This window comes from Pelecanus crispus, chromosome 3 (genome assembly GCF_030463565.1).
Source record: "Pelecanus crispus isolate bPelCri1 chromosome 3, bPelCri1.pri, whole genome shotgun sequence".
In the NCBI taxonomy this organism is placed as follows: domain Eukaryota; kingdom Metazoa; phylum Chordata; class Aves; order Pelecaniformes; family Pelecanidae; genus Pelecanus; species Pelecanus crispus.
In genome coordinates this window covers 56,672,825-56,695,737 of record NC_134645.1, presented here as the reverse complement: position 1 = coordinate 56,695,737, position 22,913 = coordinate 56,672,825, and the positions used below count along the sequence as shown (strand labels likewise).

General features: G+C 38.9%; 1 protein-coding gene across 1 annotated transcript in view; it reads right to left on the bottom strand.

Annotated features, from left to right (window-relative positions):
- Positions 1–22,913, bottom strand: part of UTRN (utrophin) — a 408,114-nt gene that overhangs the window by 255,581 nt on the left and 129,620 nt on the right. The window contains exons 24-39 of the mRNA XM_075707799.1: positions 22,231–22,386; positions 21,113–21,283; positions 18,798–18,977; positions 17,983–18,117; positions 17,325–17,474; positions 15,755–15,916; positions 15,271–15,399; positions 14,634–14,807; positions 13,853–14,008; positions 12,130–12,300; positions 10,029–10,208; positions 7,307–7,435; positions 6,979–7,149; positions 6,251–6,400; positions 4,864–5,001; positions 3,894–4,046 (exon numbers count right to left, since the gene is read on the bottom strand). Coding sequence (XP_075563914.1) covers positions 3,894–4,046; positions 4,864–5,001; positions 6,251–6,400; positions 6,979–7,149; positions 7,307–7,435; positions 10,029–10,208; positions 12,130–12,300; positions 13,853–14,008; positions 14,634–14,807; positions 15,271–15,399; positions 15,755–15,916; positions 17,325–17,474; positions 17,983–18,117; positions 18,798–18,977; positions 21,113–21,283; positions 22,231–22,386 — 2,505 coding nt within the window. The remainder of the gene's footprint in view (positions 1–3,893; positions 4,047–4,863; positions 5,002–6,250; positions 6,401–6,978; positions 7,150–7,306; positions 7,436–10,028; positions 10,209–12,129; positions 12,301–13,852; positions 14,009–14,633; positions 14,808–15,270; positions 15,400–15,754; positions 15,917–17,324; positions 17,475–17,982; positions 18,118–18,797; positions 18,978–21,112; positions 21,284–22,230; positions 22,387–22,913) is intronic.

Below are 22,913 nucleotides of genomic sequence, written 5' to 3'. Positions count from 1 at the left end.
GAAGCGTGGCCAGAAGGTCAAGGGAGGTGATTCTGCCTCTCTGCTCTGCTCTGGTGAGACCACACCTGGAGTACTGCGTCCAGCTCTGGGGCCCTCAGCACAAGGACATGGACCTGTTGGAGCGGATCCAGAGGAGGGCCACAAAAATGATCCGAGGGCTGGAGCACCTCTTGTATGAGGCCAGGCTGAGGGAGTTGGGGTTGTTCAGCCTGGAGAAGAGAAGGCTGCGAGGAGACCTTATTGCAGCCTTTCAGTGCTTAAAGGGGGCCTGTAGGAAGGATGGGGACAATCTTTTTAGCAAGGCCTGTTGTGACAGGACAAGGAATGATGGATTTAAACTAAAGAAGAATAGATTTAAGACTGGATATAAGGAAGAAATTTTTTACAATGAGGGTGGTGAAGCACTGGAACAGGTTGCCCAGAGAGGTAGTGGAGGCCCCATCCCTGGAAACATTCAAGGTCAGGTTGGACAGGGCTCTGAGCAACCTGATCTAGTTAAAGCTGTCCCTGCTCACTGCAGGGGGGGGTGGGCTAGACAATCTCTAAAGGTCCCTTCTAACCCAAAGCATTCTATGATTCTATGATTCTTTTGATCAGAAATGCTCACTTTTTAACCATTCCTTGTCTCTTCTCTTTCACACTTAAAGTATTACATAGCCAGTTTTCCAGGAAAAGGTTTTCCAAAGCTAAAATCTCACATCCATTTTAGTTGTTCCTCTGGGTTAATTAATGCAGCCAGTAAGCAACATATTTGCAGGCAATGTAGCTAATGATTCATATTTAAGTAACCCAGAACCTTTTGTACAAAAAGCATGATAGGCAAACAAACATGTTTTCTTTATTACAGGAATAATACTTCAAGAGCCTTCAAGTTGGTGTCTGTGTTTCAGTTTATAGGAAAAGCTTCACTGTGCCTGCAACAGCAAATTCACTCACCATCTGCAAAATTACCATTTTCACTTCAAAACAGTTTTCTAAAACCTGGAAAAATCTCTCAGGAACTTTAGTCAACTAATTACCTCTGCAATTTAAGGTTTGATTTTTCCTTTCCGTCATTCTGAGCCAAGTCAGAATAGAGCAATTTAAATAAATACTAAAGCAAGGCTAGAAAAGAAGGAACTCAAAGAGATACAAACTTCCAATGCAGGCTTTTCTAGCTAAGAGATTTGTGGCAAAACAAGGGTTATTCAGAAGTACCTGCTATGCAGAAGGGTTACCAATATTTCAGAGACACTTAACTCCATAATCCCTAGAAGCATACATGATGAGGAATATTTATGATCCATCTATTCCCAGCAAATCAATATATAAATATATGACCTTCAAGTACCATAAATAAGTCCTCTCCACCACACTCATTTACAAAAATGTACATAATGTATTACATAAAACCTTAATTGGAGTCTACTCCCCATCTTGGTGGCTGAAATCTGTCTTTCCCTCCCTGACTGTTCATTTCAAACACTAGTTTCTCTTCCTCTGCTTACTGCACCTTCCTTACATCAAGGTGAGGGGTTGAGCCAGCTGCACACCAGTGGGTCAAGAATTCATTTATTGCTTCTCAGTCCTGAGCGGAGATGAGCAAAAAGCTCTGCAATTTGCTGTTTGGTAGTCTGGGGGCCCTAAGGATACATCCAGTGTTTCCCTTTCCCCACCTTCATCAGACATCCCAACTGACTAAAGAAGGGGGAGGGTGTTCAAGCAAAGAATAGATGGTAAAAATTGGGGATGGGCAGCTTCTGTTGTGGAATTTTAGCATTAGGGTCTGGTGGCTTGTCTGGAGCAACTGTGGTGATCTAAAATTATTATATTTGGGAACACTATTTCTCCCTTCAGAAATGGTATGGTCCCATACCATTTTTGGTGTTCAAGGTCAATTAGTGAAGCAGGTGAAAGAACAAGCCATAAAAGTAAAATAAGGTCACCTGAGACAGGCTGGCTTACCACTCAAATATCAGAAAGCTAGAGGCACAGGCACATGAAGCAAAAGCAGCAGTTTCTGAGTTTCACAGCAGTAATGAAAATCGCTGTTGTCCCTTTCTGAAAGCCTAGCTGACTCAGCCAGACTAGAAACTACATCTGGAAGTATAAGGATATTTTTACACAACTTAACTAATTCTGAGCAAAAATAACATTTCTCTATCAATAGTCTATTGTACTTGCTATGGTAATCCATATTTATATGATATTCTGCTTTCAGCACCCAGATACCAAAATGCAGTAATCCAGGAATGGATCCAGCAGTGCCAGGGATTAGCTGCAGTATATCCCTAAAGAAAAGGGCTTTATAGGGGGCAAAGATCTCCCTTAGAGAAGATCAGTCAACCTGCAGTGCAACCAACAGCAACAAGGAAGACCAGTCTGTGGTACAACTAGACTGCTCCCAGTAGCAAAGAACCATCCAGGCGCACCATTTTCCCTTTTCAATCTGGTAATTGATTCACTCAAAGGAACTGATGGTCAAACAGAAAAACTGAATTATGTTGTTTTACTTTAGATGTGTATGGATCCCCATTTCCTTCAAACAAAGTCTGTGGCATCAGTCAGGTCGCAAGGAGCTCACATGCAAGTACCACAGTACACCAGGAGTGACCGCTGGGGACCCAACAGAGCTGTCAGATGTCGGACAGTTAAACAGACCCTGGGTCCTTCTTTGCTGCCCAGCTCTGCGTGGGAGGCTTATAATTTGAAAAAGCCTCTTTATAGAGAAGCAGATTTAAAAGGTTTACTTTCAGAGATGATACCGAATAGACCGTGTGACCAAGGAGAGCAGATGTCTGCCACAGATCTACACATAGATCTATCATAGGCAGCTGAAGCCACACAGCACTACAGCTGTGAATGAAAAGCACCACATTATGACTTTGTGCTGTGAGCCTCACAGGGAACCAGAGCATTTTATCCCTGCTGCCAAGTTAATTGGTGCTGGGTTAAAAAGTTACAGAGCAGTCAAAAAGAGATTGATTGGTTTTAATTATGAAGCTTCATATGCAAAAACTGAGAAGTACTTGACAGATTGCGTAGCCCCCAAGCTTGTCCAAGAAATTACTTACTGCTTCACAAGATTCCTGTTATTGCCTAAAATATTAATGTAATTACCATGCAGCCAAAGTGTTTTGAAGGATGAAAAGGAGAAATAACATTTAAAAAAAAAAAAAAAACCAAACACCAAACCATGCCTCCCCCCTCCCCAAACCACCAAAAACAAACAAACAAAAAAAAAAAAACCCAAAACACTGAAAGTATCTGTACCCTCAACACTTAAGACATACAGCTGTCTGGGCTGTAACTTTTATCAGACCCTGACATCCTATTAAATCAGTTGTGAAACTGTTTGTCAAAACCGGCACACACACATTATCACACATAACTCTTCTCATCAGAAATACTTCAACCTTTGTCATTTTTATTAATCTTATTTGTGTACAGTAATATCAATCACAAAAGGGTAGTTATCACTCTCTAAGCACTTGAGGCAGTGAAAGGCAGCGTCAGAGTAGTTACAATATCCTGACTACAGGATGCCGACGCATTGAGTTTAAGCCTCAGACTAGGCTTTTATCATACCTGCACCAACAAGACATTGAGAATCAGGCTGTTTGAGCCAGGATATCAAAAAGAGCTAAGCATAACCCCCATGAGCGAGACAGATCACACTTTAAGACTTGGGCCTGATGGCTGGGATATTTTGGGCGTATGATGACTATGTAGAAATCCCAAACTAGTATAGGCAGATAATTTTCTAATGAAAAATGAATGCTGTTATTTTGAAAACACTTCTTTCCGAGAAGGTGTCAAAAGAACAGCCATAAAACCCTCATATATGAATCTCTAAAGCTCATACCTCGCGTTCACTCTGTTTGCTTTAAGGAAAAAAAAAAAGTCTTATTTACCTGTAGTTTTTGTTCATCTTCCACACCTTGCAGCCCTGACAGACGGTGCTCAGTCTCATCCAGCCACTTCATTAGACTGTCATGTTCCTTTTTATACTGGGAAAACACTGGAGAGAGTTCCACCACCTGCCTCCTTTGCAATGACCTGCACTCCTACAATCCAGTGTATTAGGATAATATAGTATAAGAAGAGGGAAACAGTGAATAGAATAGGTCTTATTTATTTGAAAAACAAAAATATTTGAGGGATTCATTTGAAGAACCAAATTTCAAAATACGCAATGGTAGAATTTTTTTTTTAAATAGCTATATTCTGTTTATCTGCACAGACATGTAATCAAAGCCAGCCTGAGGGTCTTACTCTGCCTTTGAGCTACAGCTCACCTTACCAACTCTCATATGATTCAAACAGGTGAGCTAAAAGGAGTATAAGAATACAGATCCCCTTTGTTCTACACAAAAAAGTCTTTAATGTGGCATGTGTATGAAAGCACCACAACATAACTAGAGTCCTCAATTTCTGATAATATCCTCTATAGGAAACAAGAGGAATTCAGGAGCAGACTCATATTCTCACAAACCTCTTCAGCTGAGAACTCAATGAATGTGTTTGTGTACATGTGCCTATGTAGCCACTCTTCACACAGCCTGGTGGTGGAGACAAACCTCTGTTGGCAGGCCAGCAAAGACAAGCAAAGCAAATGCCTAGATGTCTGCACCCATCTGTGAAAATAGATATAGGCTGGCCCTCTGTGAAGCTGTGAAAAAGACTTTTAAAACCAAAACCACTCCCCCAAAACTTTTCATATTTTGAAATTGCAAAGATTCAGAGTCAGACTGTGCGTACACCCATTAAACTCTTGCCCAGAGAATCTTATACGCTAAAAGAGTCATAACCAGGTTGTAAGTGGAATACCAAAGGGAAGACTGAATAAATGAGCTTTATCTATAGTAACTATCATAATCATACCTGCACACTGTTGTACTTTTTCTGCAGAAGCAACAGCTGTATGCGGATCTTCTCTCGCTTATGGTCCTCCATAGGCTGCTGTAACAACTGCCCTCCTCTCTGTAAAACTTCTTCAATCTGAGCTCTTTCTTGATCCAGCTAAAATTACACAAGTCTATTATCTACAGAAAGCTCAGCTATGGTTTCCAAAATGAATTTATTACCTACTCAGATATTAACAGTAATGGTACCAAATGATTTATTATCCAAATGTGAGCCAAACAAATTCAAGCAGAGATTCTCCTCCACAACCACCAAATCCTAAAATCCAACTTGATCATTCCATAAACTTCATGAAGAGATGGCCTGCAGAAGGCTCACTCAGTGAGCCAGCAGTATGCAGCCACAGCAAGAGTGTGCTGTGACTTCAGCTCCATTTCTATTCTAAACGTTCCTTGACAATAATAAGCAAGCTCAGAGCAGAAGAGCAAGAAAAAGAAAACATAATAAATATAAAAACAGCACAAAAGGAAGCATATGTTCTGTAACAATAGGTCCTTCCATAAAGGTCTTTTAAAAATTGTTTTCTGTAGTATATGTTTTCCACAAACTTATATTCAGCTTTCCAGCTCAGTTTATCTGCTTAAAAGGAAGGCAGATAGGGTGGCCTGGCAGGACTTTACCCAATTTTGTAGCCAACAAGGCTATTGTGGACAAGATGCAAACAAAAGTATGATAGTTTTATACAGGTGAATAGCAGAGCCTAGATAAGAATCTAGAAAAACATAATTGTTTTTCCAAGTTCCTATTTGGACTTGCTATGACCCATATTACAACACTCTTATTTGCACCTCATCTCACAAGCATCCACTGACCTGACCTATGCACTGTGATTCAATGTATCATACCAGTTTAAACTTAAAGTTAAAAAAAAATCTACCCAGTGCAATAGATTAGAGGCCCAAAATTGCCAAATCCTGCACCAAGTAATCATTTCAATGTAAGTTCAGACAGTCAGATATGAAGGGGGGGGGGGGGGGGGGGGGGCAACGTTTTGCACCCTATTACTTTTACAGGAAGGATTCTTTATAAACAGCTACTTTGGGTAGAAGAGAGAAGATAAATGAAAATTAAAGTTCACTACATGAATTATATAAACCCATGATGAAAACAGAGACTGATGTATGACTAATTATTCTCAATGCACCAGCCAAGAAGCAGCAGCTATGGGAAAAGTATGGGAAAATTGTGCAGTGTTTCCAACAACCCAGTTATTCCCTTCATTTTCTACTCCTGTCTTAAAAAGATTTTCTCAGAAGAATTCCCCCTCAAAGTCCGGAGGAATGTAACACATGCACAAAAAGAAAGGGAGTTAGTCAGTTATTTAATTCCTCCACTGCTCACAAACCTTTTCATCTTCTCCACTCAACTCCAGATGCTTTTCCACAAGTTTTAACATATTCTGTATGTCACTCTCAAATTTTTCCAGGTCCGGAAAAGCTACTCTGACTTCACAGGGCTCTGACATGACAGGAAGTCGTTCTTGTCCAACAAGCATCTGCATAGCAAAATAAAACTTTGTTCAAGCTGAAAATTTACTCTGAGCTGTCACACACAGTTTAATAATTTAAAAAAATTCTCCGTGAACAGGCATACCAGTTTGTAGGACCATCAGATATCAGCACAAAAAGGAATAGGAAGAGTTGTTTCATCTAACACTGAGAGTTAGCTTGGACACCGTGTTGATAGGTATTACCAAGCTTCTACTTTCAAACTTCAATTTGACCATTTTGGTCTCAAAACAAACAAAAAACCTCCAGTCACATTAGCTTATGGTGTTGTTCTGTAGTTCATATAAACATGTACTGAAATATATACATTTTTCTGAATCTTTGTAACACATTATTTGTGAATTTTCCCTTGCAACTCAAGTTATCACCTGCTACTCAGCTCAAAAAAAGCAGTTGGTCTAACATCAGTCTGTCCATTTTTCACATATAAATATCTACACTTAAAAGAGAATCAAAAGCAGCAAAGTGCTGTTCAAACACATAAAGATCTATCCCCTAAAGCTATTTGCCATCATCTTGGCACCGACACCCCCCCAGGCATGTTTTGGGGCTCACTCACCCTCACCTTGGCACTTTTGATGTGCTGAGAGACCTTCTCAAAGTTACGGTTCAGTTCTGCCAGTTTGGGTTCAACAAGTTCACGGCATGACACCCCCCGACCATTCATTAGGATGATAGCCTGATCACGCACATTATCCACTCGAAGACTAACATCATCTAATTCAGATGTTAAGCGCTAAGAAGTGAAAGAAAATGCAAACAGTTACCCTAGGAAAGGAAAAAATATTAAAAAAAAAAAAACCCAAACCAAAAAACCAACAAAACCAGGCAGCAAGCCTGCCTTGACTTCATTTCGAATCCAGAAGTGGTTAGTTGACAGCAACATTTCCTACCTTCACAGTTTCCTCCTTTTTGCTTGCTGACTTTTTCTCAATCTCATCCAGCAAGGCTTCACCCTGATACAACCAAGTACTTATGTGGGCAACATTTTCATCAAAAATTTCCAGCTGGCTCTGATGATTCTGAAAAAGATGAAAAAAATGTATCAATGTGAGAAACTTAAATAAATCCACAAAAAAAACGAACAAAAAAAAACCCCAAAACCACCCCCACAAAACCACACACCAAAAAAAAAACCCCTGCCAAAACCACCATTATGAGTAAAAAGAACATCAATGGAATAAAGTCTTATGGATACACCTTGGAAAGGAACACTGAAAATGAGATTGTAGCTTTCACCTTCAATAAGTATTTACAATAATTCAATTTTCATTCTAGACCCTTCAATATTATTGTTCCTAATTCACAGAAAAGGAAACAGAAATAGCTGAAGTGGTTTGTCCAACTAAATAAACACAGACAATGTACTACAACATTACAGCCAGACCACAGATCTCAGTCAACCAAAAAACCCATGATTTTTTCAATTATCACTAGCAGATACAACAGTACATATGATGTGCAGTGGTTGTTGGTTTGGTTTTTTTTTAATTGAAAGGGGATTACACCAAACCCTACAAATTATAATAGTCAAGTTTTGATATTTTACTGATCACATTAAAATATTTCTTCCTCTTAAGAAAAAGTCACCACATTGTAGACATGTTAATTCGGTCTGCTTTCACACGTAGTAAGAAACTGTAACGTTAGGTACCACAAACAGAACCAACACATTACTCTGTGTGACAAAACAAAGCTATCAGATTCAGAGAAGTACCATCCTGCTTAAACACAGGGTTTCTTACCCAAAAAAAAGCATAGCTAAGCTTTGATCTCTTAGACTAACAAAACAAAGGGAGGGGAGGAAAGAGAGTAGGCCTATGACTGCTCTCTATATCAAGAAACATATCTTCACCTAGCAATTTAACCTAACAAAGTCAGGACAAGGACAATACTCATCACCAGACATGAACATAATTTGTAAGGTTTTTAGTTGTGGATCATCCTTACAGCATTTACAAATACGGGTAAACTACCTGACTACTCCTAACATGGACATCACTGGATTATGAAACAAACAGAATGACCTGCAACAGGCACTGGAAAGGATGCATAGGGCTCACCATCTAGGCATACACCAAAGTTTCCACAATTTCAGCCCATATCAGGGCTTTCTGAAGGTGGATTGTCATAACTAGCTGAACAACACAGAAATACCTTAACTATCTGCTAGTATCAGTCTGTTATTAGCATCAATTGTAGACTGTTTCATGTCCATTTAGCAAAACTTGCAGCTTTAGGCTGTATAATATGCTTAGTCTTCCATTTACTCAGCCAAACAGACGCCATTGGCCTCAACTCTTGAGTTGGCATACTCTTAAACACTTGCAGTTACGGGCTGTCCGAAAGAGCAGTAGGCTGACAGAGGGTCCCAAGTGCTTTGCTGAACACCACTAGGAAGTTATCAATTGTCCATTAAGCAGCCATCATCTGAGTCTCAAGGAAATCTATCGACACAAAAATGCTCTGTTCATGCTGAAGCTGGCACAGAGGTTTCTTTCAGACTGAAGGAAGAGCAGCACACACAGCAGCCTCATGGAAACCAGTCCTTTTGGGCTAGTTCCTTTTGTTTTCTACTTACATTAATAAATTCATAAGCTTATAGAAAGTTACATAGAAAACACAAGATCCAACTTCTGGGCTCTAATTAACCTGTTATGAAACAAACAACACTTCCATAACCTGGCAGGTTTTTTCCCGCTCATTTTAATCTGGCAGAATCAGCTACTACCAGTTAATGAGTAAACCCACGAGCAGTTTTAGGAATGCTTGTATGCCCCATAACCCACTCAGTCTATGGGCAATGGTGGATGCTCCCTTTCGGGATAGTTCAGAAAGTTACTTCTATGCACTAGGGTAGCAAGAATTGTATTAAGAGCTAAATAACAAGTGGACACAAGAGGCTAGCCCTACTGGTGCAGCAAAAGAGAAAGTGATAAAACATTAACAGGGAAGAGGTACAAGGAATTGAATTTGTAAATAAGGACAAAAGATTAACAACATAATGTGATGGCACATAAAGGGTGGGGGGGGGCAGGTAAAGATATTAAAACAGATGTGTGAACGGTGCTCACTAAGTGTATGCTGGATTTTCTATACAAAAGAGGAATTACACCACAAAGTTTAGGGAGAGTAAGAACAATAAGAAACTAGAAAAGAGTCCTAGCACTGAAGCCAGGAGAAAGAGAAAGGCAGAAGAAAAAAAAAAGTTAAACCTAGTTTTATTCTCTACAACTAAGCAGGTTATTCCCACTAGGTCAAGCTAACTGTCTGCCTGGGAAATTTACATAGTTTCATCACTCTCACATCCAGATTCTGCATTTTCATCTCCTACCCACTAAGGGTACTAGCCACTACTACCAAGTGCATAGCACCAATATCTATCAGCACATCTAAAACACTTGCAAAACAGTTTCCCACATTCCTCACTGTATATAACCTCATGACTCACCTCTCCATCTGCAGTCTAACCAGATATCTATTCTACATTCCTTTAAGCCCATGAGGCACCACGGAGGCTTCACATCACAGCGAAGTGAGACAAGTAAAAACTGCAATTGCTCCAAGGGTGTGGAGGGAGAACCACCCTGAATATTTCTCACACGTGCAACTTACCAACAACGTATCACACCAGTCCTCAGTCCAGGTCCGAACTCTGCTCCAGCCAGCATTAAGGACACACAGCTTCTCCTCCAGGGAAGTCTCACTCCCTTCCACCAGAGCCTGGAGTGCAGTGCAGCTTTCCGTGATGCTCTTCAGATCAGCTTTCCTCCTCTCCAGCTCTCTCAGCACATTCTGAAACAAGAGGAGACATTAACACTGCACACTGCCCCCAATCACAAGGCAAAGGGAGCCAGGTTTCTACCTCCATGGGAAACAAATAGTATCATAGATGATTCTCACTTAAGAATAATCAAACCAAGTAGAATCACCTTGTGTTTATACTCACTCTCTGTAGATAGTGATCTCCTCTTTTTTTGAGAGAGAGACTGAGAGCATTATACATGTAAGTGTCATGAATAACTTAGCTTGAGAGTTTTTTGTGTTGTTGTTTTATAGTATCTTCACAGTTCCTTTTCATTATGTAGGTAAAGCTAATGCATCACATCACATTATAGGTACAATTTTAAAAGGTTCTTTTCTGCACTGTCAAGCACCACAGAGAATGCAATTTTGAAGAGACACTTCGGATTTCTCTGTTTCTTTTCCTACTGAAGTACTTTTACAGTTGGCAGCAGTGAGAAAAGTGGTAGGCCAAGGTTAAATGTTTTTTTGAGAACCACCACCGCTCGTTACTGCGTATGTTCAATTCACTTGCTACATATTACAGAAGCCCTATTGTTATATTACCTATACACAGATATGTAAATATATGTATCTTTAGCTCTAGTATTTTTCCAAGTCATCTCTGATTTTAAATAGGTTTCTCTTTTAAATGTAAAAAAAAAAAACCCCGACCTTATTTGAAAGAAAGCATACTGACATACACAAGTAATATGTCATCTCTTGAATATCAGTATATGGCTTCCATGTGGAAAATAGCACCTCTTGCCATACAAGATCACCAATTATTATTGATAACATCTGGCTATTTAGAAAGCTCTTTGATGTCAGTGTACAGTGTGTGGAAGAATGCAGTTAATCACAACTCATGTCTGAAGCTCCTTGAATATCTTATTATTTGTGAAGTAAATAATTTATTATTTTATCATAACTTACTATCTTACAGACAGAAGCAAATACTCAAATTACATTTTAAAATTGCCTCTAGAAAACCTTAAGACAGGAAGGACAACTTTGCATGCAACATAAAGGGCTTGTCCTCCTGGTGGTGCAGTGTAAGAGTTCACTGACTATTTGCATTGTTTACAAATCTATAGTAAGTATACTTCAGTAAATATTTACAAGCCTGTTCAGAAAGAAATCTTAGGGATACTGTCACAGCAGAAGTGTAGTGCTAATAATTGCTAATCCTGAGTGAAATGCGTGAGAACAGGTTATGATTAGATGTTTTCGCAGTTTTATAAGCTGTCAAGTTTTAAGATTGCACACAGACCTATTCCAAAAGTAAAAGGTGACAGAAAACAATGACTGGAAAGATCAGTACTGCTGAACTGTATCAACTGACACTTGTTGCTAACTCCAACTATTACATACACAAGTTTCTACAGTGTGAGAAAATAGATATTTTGCTTCAGAATAACACATTTGCCTGTTTCTATGAAAAGTTCCGATTTACAGATGAAAGAAAATAAGGAATTACAGGAGCTTTTTGTTTTGCAAGTCACAATTTTGAAGACAAAGCTGTTTCAATGAAAAGTTACAAACTCAATTTTTCATTAAAAATGTCAATGAGCGTTCAGTTTGCTCTGCTAGTAAAATATTTGACCCAGCCCAAAATTATATTTGCTGATAATTAAGGATATTATAATTATGAACTGTGTTAGAGATACAGTAAGTCACTTAAATACCTATTAATACCAAATATGTAGTAATATCTTTAACACTTCACTGGCCATTTAAGTTTGAGACAAGATGCCTGGGAGGAAACAGATCAGACTCAGTAAGGTACTGAATATTATCTACTCAATCCTCTAAAATTTCACGATGTAAGAGATTTAGGAACAAGTTACAGGGTTTTAAATTCACAGCCACTTCTACATAGTATTGCCTTAATGTTAAAAATTCATTCTACAGATATTTAGAGCGTGCTTACTTTGGCCCAGGCAATTTCTGAATCTAGATCAGAAAGCAAGCTCTCTGAAGTGGACTTCTGCACGAGCTCAGCCTCAGTGGTAGCTAGCCACTCCGACAAAGAGGCAGCCTCTTTCCTCATTTTGCGTGCCAGCTGGGATGCTCTTTCAAGGTCTTGTTTTCCTTCTGTCACCTACAAAAAAAAATAAAAAGTAAAAAAGAAAACAAAATTAGATTTTAAAAGATAGCAAAACTGGAAGTGCTAGCCAGCTAAAATATCCACCCGAATATATAAAATCCTTGCATGTTAAGACTGTCTTGCATTAGGGAAGGACCCTGAAAAGAAAAACCATTTATAAACATCTGCATCTTACTATACAAAGCAGAATATATAAAACTAGAAAAATTTTAAATTAAGGTACACTTAAAGGAGATGGAGAAACCTGTATACCAACTTATTTATAGCTACTAATTGCCAAATTGATGTTTAAACTTTGTTTATTATGATCCTTTAACTAAAACTCAAGGGGACATAGAATCCCGTCAGTCAGTCACGCAGGTAAAATTCAGTTCCTTTTTGTATTTTGATAGACTTGCTAGCAGAAAGCTGTAAAGAAAAATTTCACTGAAAATCTAGTCTGCCCTTGAAAACATCTCAGTAAAGTGAATATGAAATTTGATGTTTGCTGCAGTATAATCAATTCTATTTCACACTGGCTATGCAATTAGTGTGGTCAAACTAACACAGATTTGAGAATAAATCCAACCATAGCAGTCAGAATCAATTGACATTTCAAAAAAATTGCCCTCTGTCTCAGCTTAGTGTTTGCATGTATTTATTCAAAATAATGCACTCTGAAGATCTAAAAAAATAAATTCAGACACAAAATCATAACATGATACTGCAAATAACTCTGCCTTTCTATCCTTTCCCACTTTCTTGTCTACATGCTTCCTAAGTTATAGACATACAGGTTCCACTAGAATGCGCACCTTTGTGAATGTTCTCCACTTTACAACAACAAAATATTTCCTAGGGCCCATTTCAAGATACTCCAACAATGTAATCTGTCTACTTACCCACAGCTTCATTCAGAGAATACTGAACAGGCATTAGTCTCCTTGGACTTCTGTCTTAATTTAGGTAGGAAAAGAATCCCCTATTTCCCCCGGCCCCTAAGGGTTTAACCATTTTTAAACACTTCACTTGGATAAATAACTATTCAATTACGAAGAAAATTACTCAAATCAATATTTAATTCAGTTCATGGGAACTACAGGTTTGCCTTCACTTTCTATTTTATACTGAGAGCAACCCTATAGATGGATTACAAATAGAAACCATCATGACACCTCCTAAAAAAATTTACATTGACTCAAACTTCTCATATGACAATCTGATAGTAAATTATCTTTCAGGCTGGTTTACAGAGAAGAGAAGGTACAACAGTGCTCAAAGACTTTAATGAATAGCAGGCCAGCTTTGCCAGAACGATGAAAACTCTGTGAACCTTTCTTCAAGTGTACCCCTCCTTCAGGAACACTCTGTGAGCACAGGGGTCTTGTAAAACTACAGGATTGCTATGTGTAATCTTTAATCTCTCAACTGATTGCTCCTGGATGTAGCAACTAGCCTATACAGTATCAGCTTCAGAATCAAAGTTAAAACAGCATCTGACATCAAAACAACAAAGAAGGGCATTTATAGGCAGACAAATGTTCATATGTACATTTGTTTTTCTTACCTGTGCCCCCAAGTCATTGTAGAGAAATTTCAGTGCTGTCAGTTGTTCATCCATCCCTTTGGGATTATCTGTCTGTTGTTTCTGTACAATTTGCCTTCCTGTCTTGATGACAGTTTCAACCTCCAATTTCACCTCACTGAGGGTCTTGTAGAGTTTCTAAAAACATGAATATGTATATTGGTGACGAGTTTGTAGTGCAGATTTTCAGACTTTGCTTCATTTGGGGACTTGACCATCAGATTGCACTTAAACTATGAGCTATGGATTAAGAGCAATGTCTGCCAAGAAGATTTCAAACTCCTGATGCTCCATATTTTATTCTAGTTTTAATTTTCATCCCCCTCAAAAAAAAAAAAAAAGAATTATCCCAATAATTTAGCAGTGTTTACTCCATAACATCACCACATGTGGCAAGCCTAACACTGCGATCTGTACTTGATCCTATGTATAGTACTGTTTTGTTCAAATACTAAGAGCCAAGAAAAATTGTCCCTGGAGTGACGCTTCTTCATAACACAAGGATGAGCCAGGAAAGGGAGTTTTTATAAACTCAGCTGTTCCACCACATCTGTGATCAACAATCCACTACTTTTATGTCGACATTCTCACTCGGAAGAATTAGAGGGTTTTAGTTATCAATTGTTCTGTTGGCGTTTTGCAACGAGTTGTAACATTTCCACCAGGACTTCAAGCAAAGTTTCCTCAGTAGAAAGTTAAGGCAAGAAGAATGACACAAGAAAGAAATAACCCCAAGCATAAGTTAAGAATATTGCATACTTACCATGCACCTGTCCAGATGAGCTTGGATTACATCTGGGTCAGTATCCTTCACATCCAAGACATGAAGTTCTGCTTTTACACCATCTAACACTCGCTTACAATCCAACATGCGCTGCTCAAAATTGGCTGGTTTCTGGAAAAGCTGATACTTCGTTGATACTTCACGGAGTTTTCTCTGTTTATGTTAACAGATTGTTTTAAAGTAATATCTGCACTTCAATAAATAACATTTAAAGCATCTCCCCCCACAGACTCTAACTCACCTCTCATGCAACCACAACTCAGTATACATGGTAACACTATTTGCCAAGTCAAATTCCACCACCTATTCCTAATCTCCACCTGAGGTGCAAGAGAGCTATAATTCTGTAGCATGTGCTTTCAAAATATCTATTCTACTAAAATACAGAGACTTTCTGACTTTCAGCATTTATCCCATGACACTAATGAAATTTAAACTTCCTTATTTAATTCAGCTAGTGCTTCTTGTTTCCTAATGAAAGCATGTAAAAGCATACACTATTTACTTCTGAGGTTCAGTTGACCACACCAAGCAATTTACAGGCTAACAGCAGTGTGTAATTGAAAACCAGAAGCTCTTCACATTTACATTCTTAGTATGACTCTCATATTTTTACCTGCAAAGCATCCAGCTGAGTTCCACCACGGGGAGACCTGCATTCAGGAGAAGCAGGAGGGAAAGAGCGAGCACTTTTCTTGAGCTCCTCTAAGGTGGATTCATGAGCTGCAATCTCAGCTTGAATTTTCTGCCACGTCATAGAAACAGGAAAAAAGTGTGTTAAAAAATTGCTTGCAGAGAGGGGAAGAGGAACTTGCTTACCACCTACTACCCACCAGAAGTAAATCCACTCTGTAAAATTTAAACACTTGCAGGTTTATTTTAAAATATTCTGGCTCTGGTGACAGCTTGCTAAATTGAAAGCCATTAAGATTGTTGTTCAATATGCAATGTTATTCCTTCTTAACACAGGAAAACAATCCAGATTACAAAAGATATCAGCACTGGACTGAAATGAAGCCTTCATGAATTACTAAGTCTAGGCTGAGCCCTATCATGAGATATTTCAAAATGTTTTGTAGTGAAAAGCGATACTGGAATACCTGGGCCTCCTGGGGCATCTGAAAGGCATCTACCCTATCAGTCAGGTAAGATGTCAGCTGTCTATCCAGCTCCACTAAGTTTTCCTGCAAGACCTGCAACATGTGGTCAGTTTCTCGCATGGTCTGAAGCTGCTGTTCCAAGGCAATCTGTCGACTCACCGCCTGAGTGGGACAGAAAGGTAAGACAAGATGGAGCAGTAATTCAATACAGATTATATTAAACTTTCTCCAAACAAGGTGGGGGAGACCCAAAAAGCCGTATGCCAGGAGGACTGTCTAAAAAGAGCAAAAGCAAGCCCTAGAAGGCAGCAATTTTTGAAGCCTGCCGTGATTCATACCGGTAGCTGACAAATAGTGGCAGGGAAGGAGAGTTCTGCCTCTAGATATACAGGATAGTGAAAACGGGTCTCTCCTGTCACCTCAGGAAGAAAGTATTCCGTTAAAAACATACCAGTCTCAAAAACTAGCTATTCAATTGGAATCACGGATTTTGTAATACACTACAGAACAATATTGTTTGATGTGTAAATTTGCACATTTTCTTTCAAAACAATAAACTCTGTCTTTCTGTTACAGTGTGAAAACAGAGATTCACAGTCCCTTCCCTCCATTGTCTCTCCCTTCAACAGCAAAACTTCTAAGTTCATCTGAAATGTCACTACTTGCACAGGAACACAAATTCCCCACTATCAACACATGCACAGACCAGTGGGAGCATACATACACACACACAGAGAGGCAGAAAATTGTCAACAGCCCAGTGTGTCAGCGCTGCAGCTGCCAAAGCAGATAGTTTTTATATAGCAATAAAGTACTGCTGTAACAGGAAAAACAATAGCGAATGCTAACTTAAATGACAGCACGTAGCCCCCAGCTAAGGGCACTGCATTCATGTTGCTCACTGTAATAAGGATGAACTGAAATTCCCTCTATGACCACACTATGGCAGTGACAGAAAAAAACCTCCCATCCTACAGTTTGGCAGGGGCCTGTATTACCAGGATACAGAACACAAGTTACAGATTTGTGCAACCTGAAATACAGCTAATCTTCCTCTACCTATTAAATCCAGAAAAGATTAGACTAAAGTATGAGAAGAGGAAGGGGACAACATAATAGATGGGGAATGAGAAGAATATTTTCCTTCTGTTCCTTATTTCGGTGTGACTTCTTCCCAGCTATTTCAAAGAGTGAAAATGTCACTTATTCATGTTCCTCATTTTTACAGTTAGTGAGCAGCTCACCAGTATTTATGGCAGTAGGAAGGGAATATTAACCTCAGTTATTGAACTGTCCCCCCTGAGATTTTTGTCAGAATTACCTGGAAAAATACCAGGGGGTCCCTGCAGTGCAAAGGTGTGCAAGTGTTCCTGACTCAAGTCAGGGGTGGGGGGGATCTTGCTCTTAGGGCATTATTCCAAATTGAAAACAGCTGACAACACTGTGAAGGTTTTTCCTCTTTTCCTGTATTGCACTCCTGCATCTATGAATTCAGCTATCTAACAGAAATCATTTCAGACCACTGAGCTGAAAAACTCAGTCTACTTCAACCCTGCCCCCAAATTCTTACCAAGTGACTCAATTCTTCATAGCGGGCATTGAAAGCCTCCAATTTTTCACTGATGATATCATCAAGAATCCCTCCATCAATCAGTGTCTGCCCAAGTTCCCGAATCTGGGTTCGATTATCAGCTGGATGACGCAGGACTGATTCCAAGGACTAATTAGCAGAGAAAGTTTTAAAGGTCAAGACACTGAATATTACTGTATTTTCAGAGGTGGAAATCTGGCTGCATGCACAGAAGTTTTACACTTCAAATGTCTTGAGAGTGCGCTAAAAGCATGAATTAGTTATAGGTTAATCCATGATGGCACAAGGCATATACACTGGCCATTTTGCTTTAGATAATTAAACTTCACAGCACTTCTTGCCTATTCATATGATTGCATACTATAGTGCTGGAAGGAATTAATCAATTTACACAGAACAGGAGAGAGGATACAATTTTTTCATGTACCAAGTACGGCACAATCATGTACAGCAAAATTCAGCTTTTGCTGGACGACCTTACAAATACCCATTCCAGATTCAGAGTAAAATGTTAATTTAACCCGAAGAATCAGAATATTCAACACATATTTCAGTATTCTACTGAAGTGCAGAATTGATGTTTTTTTTAAACGGAGCTATCTGAAAAGTTACCAATCCAACAGAATGACTACAATACCTCAAGAGCATCATTGACAGCATCCAACTTATCAGGCAGATTTTCTGTCATTTGCACCCTTTCTTCCAGATTGTTTAGCCAAGCTGTTTCTAAATCAAGATACTGAAGCAGCTCAATCCAACAGGACCACACCTCCTAGGAACAACAGAAAAAACATAAATTAGCCTAGAATGTCAGGCATAGCTCATATACGCTATGAACAGCTTAAAGAAATTATGTTTCTGAGACGTTCACCTAAAATAGGCAAGTAGAAAATATTCAAAAACATGCCATGGCACAGTAAGTTCTAGACAGAACAATCTGAAACTATAGCAGCAAGGTAAATAAAAAAACGCAAAATACACATAGAAGTCTCTAAACTCATGCTAAAATTATCACTGACATCCAGATTCTTACAACAATTTAAGAATGTAACAAAATGCATCCACTTCTCTTGAAAGACAGGACATACACAACCTACCCCAAACTATAATCAGCATGTTCTAATTATCATCGTATTTCAACCTTTCATTTCTGAGAAGTTTCTTTTTGTCATTTTGGAAGACACAGGGATGGATAACAGAGCTGTGAGATGAGGTTACTTGCTTGCACAAGTGTTGATTACAATACAGATTATAAAGCAAAGTTAGATGGTGTCTCATGGATTCCAAGGATGCCATCTCAAGGGAAAGTAATCTTGGAAAGGAGCCACAGCAAAATGCATTTATGCTGAAGCTACTGGATTGAGTGACAAAATTGGACACTTCCAGTGTCCTTCTCCATTCTTCTTGTGCCACCTGCCTCCGTTTTACTAAGCTGAGAGCTATCTTTCTTACCTCCAAAGTGTGGCATTTCCCCCGAATCCGATTGCACAGTAGCTGGTAGTTCTCCAGTACAACATTCAGCTCAGTTGCCAGGTCCTGACCACTAGACGGCACTTTGGTGGCCAACATCTTGATGTTGTCTTTGAGAATCTTCACCCGCACCTCTTTCTGCAACACATCCTCCTTCGCTCTCTACCCAAAGAAACGTATTACACGATCAGCCCTCAATTGCCATACAGTCAGCTATTTACCACTCAAACCAAAGATCAGCAGTTTAACCTTGGAAGTGTTGCTGCCAAAGTATTCTTGGGTCTGAGCACAACAAGATATGGCACTAACTTGCATGGAATTCAGATTATGTTAGTAAGCATTGAAAAATCTTATTTTATTAAACATACAGATTTACCATTTTTTGGTTTGTTCATTAAAAATCCATGACTCAAACCAAAAAAGATCAAGTTCAGTACTATTTATACACTAGCACACAGATATAAAAAAGAGAAATGAACCAGAAAAAAAAAGGAAAAAGAGGTTTGCTTAAAAACAAGCATATCGGGAGAAAAAGGTAGGGTGAATTTACAGAAGTTATGAGTCTCAGAGCTCAGTAACTATCTCCCAAAGTTATCCAGGAAAGATGACGTAATTATCTGGGACATGTGCAACTACAAAGTTGGGACCTCTCCCACAGCTATTGGGTGCGCTAGAAGAACATGCAAAAAGGACAACCAGAATAATTCTGCTGGAAGATAGATCACGCAGACCAGTCCGAGCCTGTCTCTGTTGAGACAAGTAGATGGCTCCAGAAATAGAGACTGTTCCATATCTGTTTCTTTTCAGGTTTCAAGAACAGTTTTATGAAGTTGAAGTACCTCTGATATATAAGGCACTGCACTTTATGGTAGAATTTAATACATGACAGCATTATTGCTGCACATATTGTTCGAGATGTCTTCTAAATGTAAGGCAATAAAAAAAAAATGCCAGTTAATGGAAGGGCAAAGAATGGAAAATCTGGGGAACACATTATTTTATGGCAGGATTATCAAAAACCACCTAGCCTCGTCTTAAACCTTCCCCTTCAAATGTCAGCAGGAGTTCCACTCTCTGTTCAAATGAGAGCAGAATTAGGCAAGCTCAAAAGTTTTCCAAAACCTTATGCAAAAATGCTCCTGGTCAAATATGCAGAGAGTGTTCATTCCCAGCCCTAAAAGTAATCCCAGCATAATATTCTTACTGCAAATGAAAGAGGATATGCAAGTGTTACAGTAAGCTTACTGGCTCACTGACATATCTGCCAAATTTAAAAGTACAGAATATAATCTGGATTTGACAAAGGTAAATGTGCTCAAAGTCTCTCAGATTTGCCAATGAAAAGAGGGTTCTTTCTTGTCTTGGCTTGTGTTCAGCAGGCTGTCAGACTATGTGATCTCAAATGGCTTCAAAGGGCATATTAAAACACTTGTTAAAGACTGCTTCAGAAAGCCCGTTCAAAAAGAACAATTCAAAACTTCAAATAGATTTGTCAAAGCATTTGTAAGGGAGAAAAAATTCTTTATTTTATGCTCTATCGAGTAACAGTGTAGTGGATACTCATTTAAATTAAAGAATGTGCATGCAAGTCAAAATGTTTGCGAAGATATGCCTGAACTCTCAGATTTAAAAGCAGAGAGAATTATTGTTTACCCTGTACATACATCCAAGAAAATTATCTATTCAACTGGTAATTTAAAATGAGACAAAAAATAGCTCCTTCATCTCCATTTTTTGGCCACCAGTCCCAAAATTAGAGAAGCAGGGATCAACATCACTGTTTGCAACAGATGAGGAACACAAGGTAACCTTACAACAGAACTGTTTTAAACTGCTTTTCTAAATATGGAGTTGCTATATCTAGGGGACAAGAAACTGAAGCCCAACAACTAGAAGTAGAACTATATGTTTTCACAGCCACTAATTTAGACAGGTATATATCACCTTTTCTTTCTTTCTCAGGTTTCATCTCCTGCAATAAGTTTCATCTCCTGCAATAAGTTTCCATACTCTTAGTGTTTCATATGCTATACATAGCAAGCCTGCCTCAACAGCTGGGCAAGCTGCTATTCATTATGAAATCCCTACCCCTCATGGCCAAACAGAACATCTGCTTTTATAGTTTATGCTTTAAAAACAAAAATTCCACACAGCAAAGCTGAAAAATACCGCTAATCTTGTCATAACCTGAGCTCCTTTCCACACAGATAATAGTTCCACAAAAGGTCAACCCCCCCAAAGCCATTAAGTTTTGTTTCTCTTTAATCAGGTCTCTACAATGACCTGGTATTCCTGACCTTCATTTCCTCCACCGCATTCTCTAGCTCTTCAGGGGACTTGTATTCAAAATCTTTCTCCAAATATTCTTCTTCAGCTTGGGTCATCCATTCTTGCATCTCTGCCAAATCCTTCTTCAGATTTACAGCTTTTTCCTGACTTTCAGACAGGCGATTTTTCTGACTAACAATCTAGAATCCAAGGTGGAAAAAGAAACACCAGTTTTGTTACTTAAATGTCCTTGTATATGTGAAAAACCACAAATCTTTGTCAAAACATTTTACTAGCAAAACATTTTCAGGCCTTTTTAATTAACAAAAGACTTTTACATACACACACATGACTTCATGCTCCCTTTTTAGGAGATCAACAAAATCTAGAGGTGAGGGAAGGAGGAAAATGACCCTTTTTTCCCTTGTTGCATGTAAATTGGTAACAGTCCCTGGAAAAATTCAGACAGAGGAAAAACCTCTTCTAAACACAAGTATCATACAGTTAGATAGATCTTTATACAGAGCACTAAAACACCCTTCAGGCCTTGCTTCTTTCCACAGCCCAGGCAATCTGGATTCCATATCAACAGCAAGGTTCTCCAACACAGATCCTCACCAGGCATTGAAACTAAAGAATTATGTTTGTACAGACAGCAGAAAGCTTCCACCCAAAACAAACAACCAAATACACTAGACTGAAGTGGTAGTCTATTTATAGGTATTTATTTTTTAAAGCTGCTTGGAAGCAGGCAGAAATTACACAGGGCCAGAATAATATTCCGGATTTCAGGAACAACAGAACAGAAAGGTCATCCTTCCCTCCCACCTACCCCAGAAAGAGCAGCATGAGGCAAAGTGAACAAATTAATTTTTAGTTACAATTAAAGAGTTCACTGCGCTCCTTCCAGTTAGGTATCAAGAAGTGCATGTATTCAAACAAAACTACTGTTGCCCAGGTATCCCCTTACCTAGTTGCACTTCTGAAGGACTGACTGGGCCAAGTTGGATTTCAGCCACTCTGACAGTGGAACAAGTAAAACATACTCATCCCACTGTTTCACTGCTTTCACTATCCTACCAATGCCACACAACAGAACAAACAGCTGCACTAACAAGCAAGCACTAGCAACATATAAAGAACTCACCTGTTTACTCAGTTTCTCCCACTGAGTCTGGCAGTCTACTAGCCTAGACTTTGCCCAAGTATTTATGCTTGCAATAGGCTGAGCTCTTAAAGAAGACTCTACTTCTTTCATCTCTTTCAGTGATGGTTCAGTCGTCTCCATTTCATTGACAAACATCTGAGCACACATCAGAGAAAATGAACGCTCTTCTTTAGCAAGACATTACATAAATTTATAGGATACCCATAATCTTGTAATTTTTAATTATTCCAGAGAAACTTTAATAAAAAAAGCAGATTGATGCTGTGTTCAATACCAGACTGTTTAAAACAATCCTTCAGTGCCCCAAAACATCAGAACTATGCAACTGAAAAACAAAATACAGTTTGCGCAAACATTCTCACATGCCAAATGTCAGCACTGGAACAATGCAAGTTTGAAGACTGCGTGCACTAAATACCCTGATGTTTCTGGCATACCTCAGACTTGTATTATTCTTCCAGAAACAAACGTTTGAAAGTACACTGTAATTACTTACTATAAGATGAAATTCCATCTGTGATCATTATGTGCCACTAGCTAGGAAGGAATCTTACTTGTAAGACACATACAATTCCTAAACCCTAGGAGTTTCATCAGAGTTATTTGCTTGTTATTTTTCTTCCCCTGGGGGGTTTAATGCAGAAAGCACTTTTCATTCACAG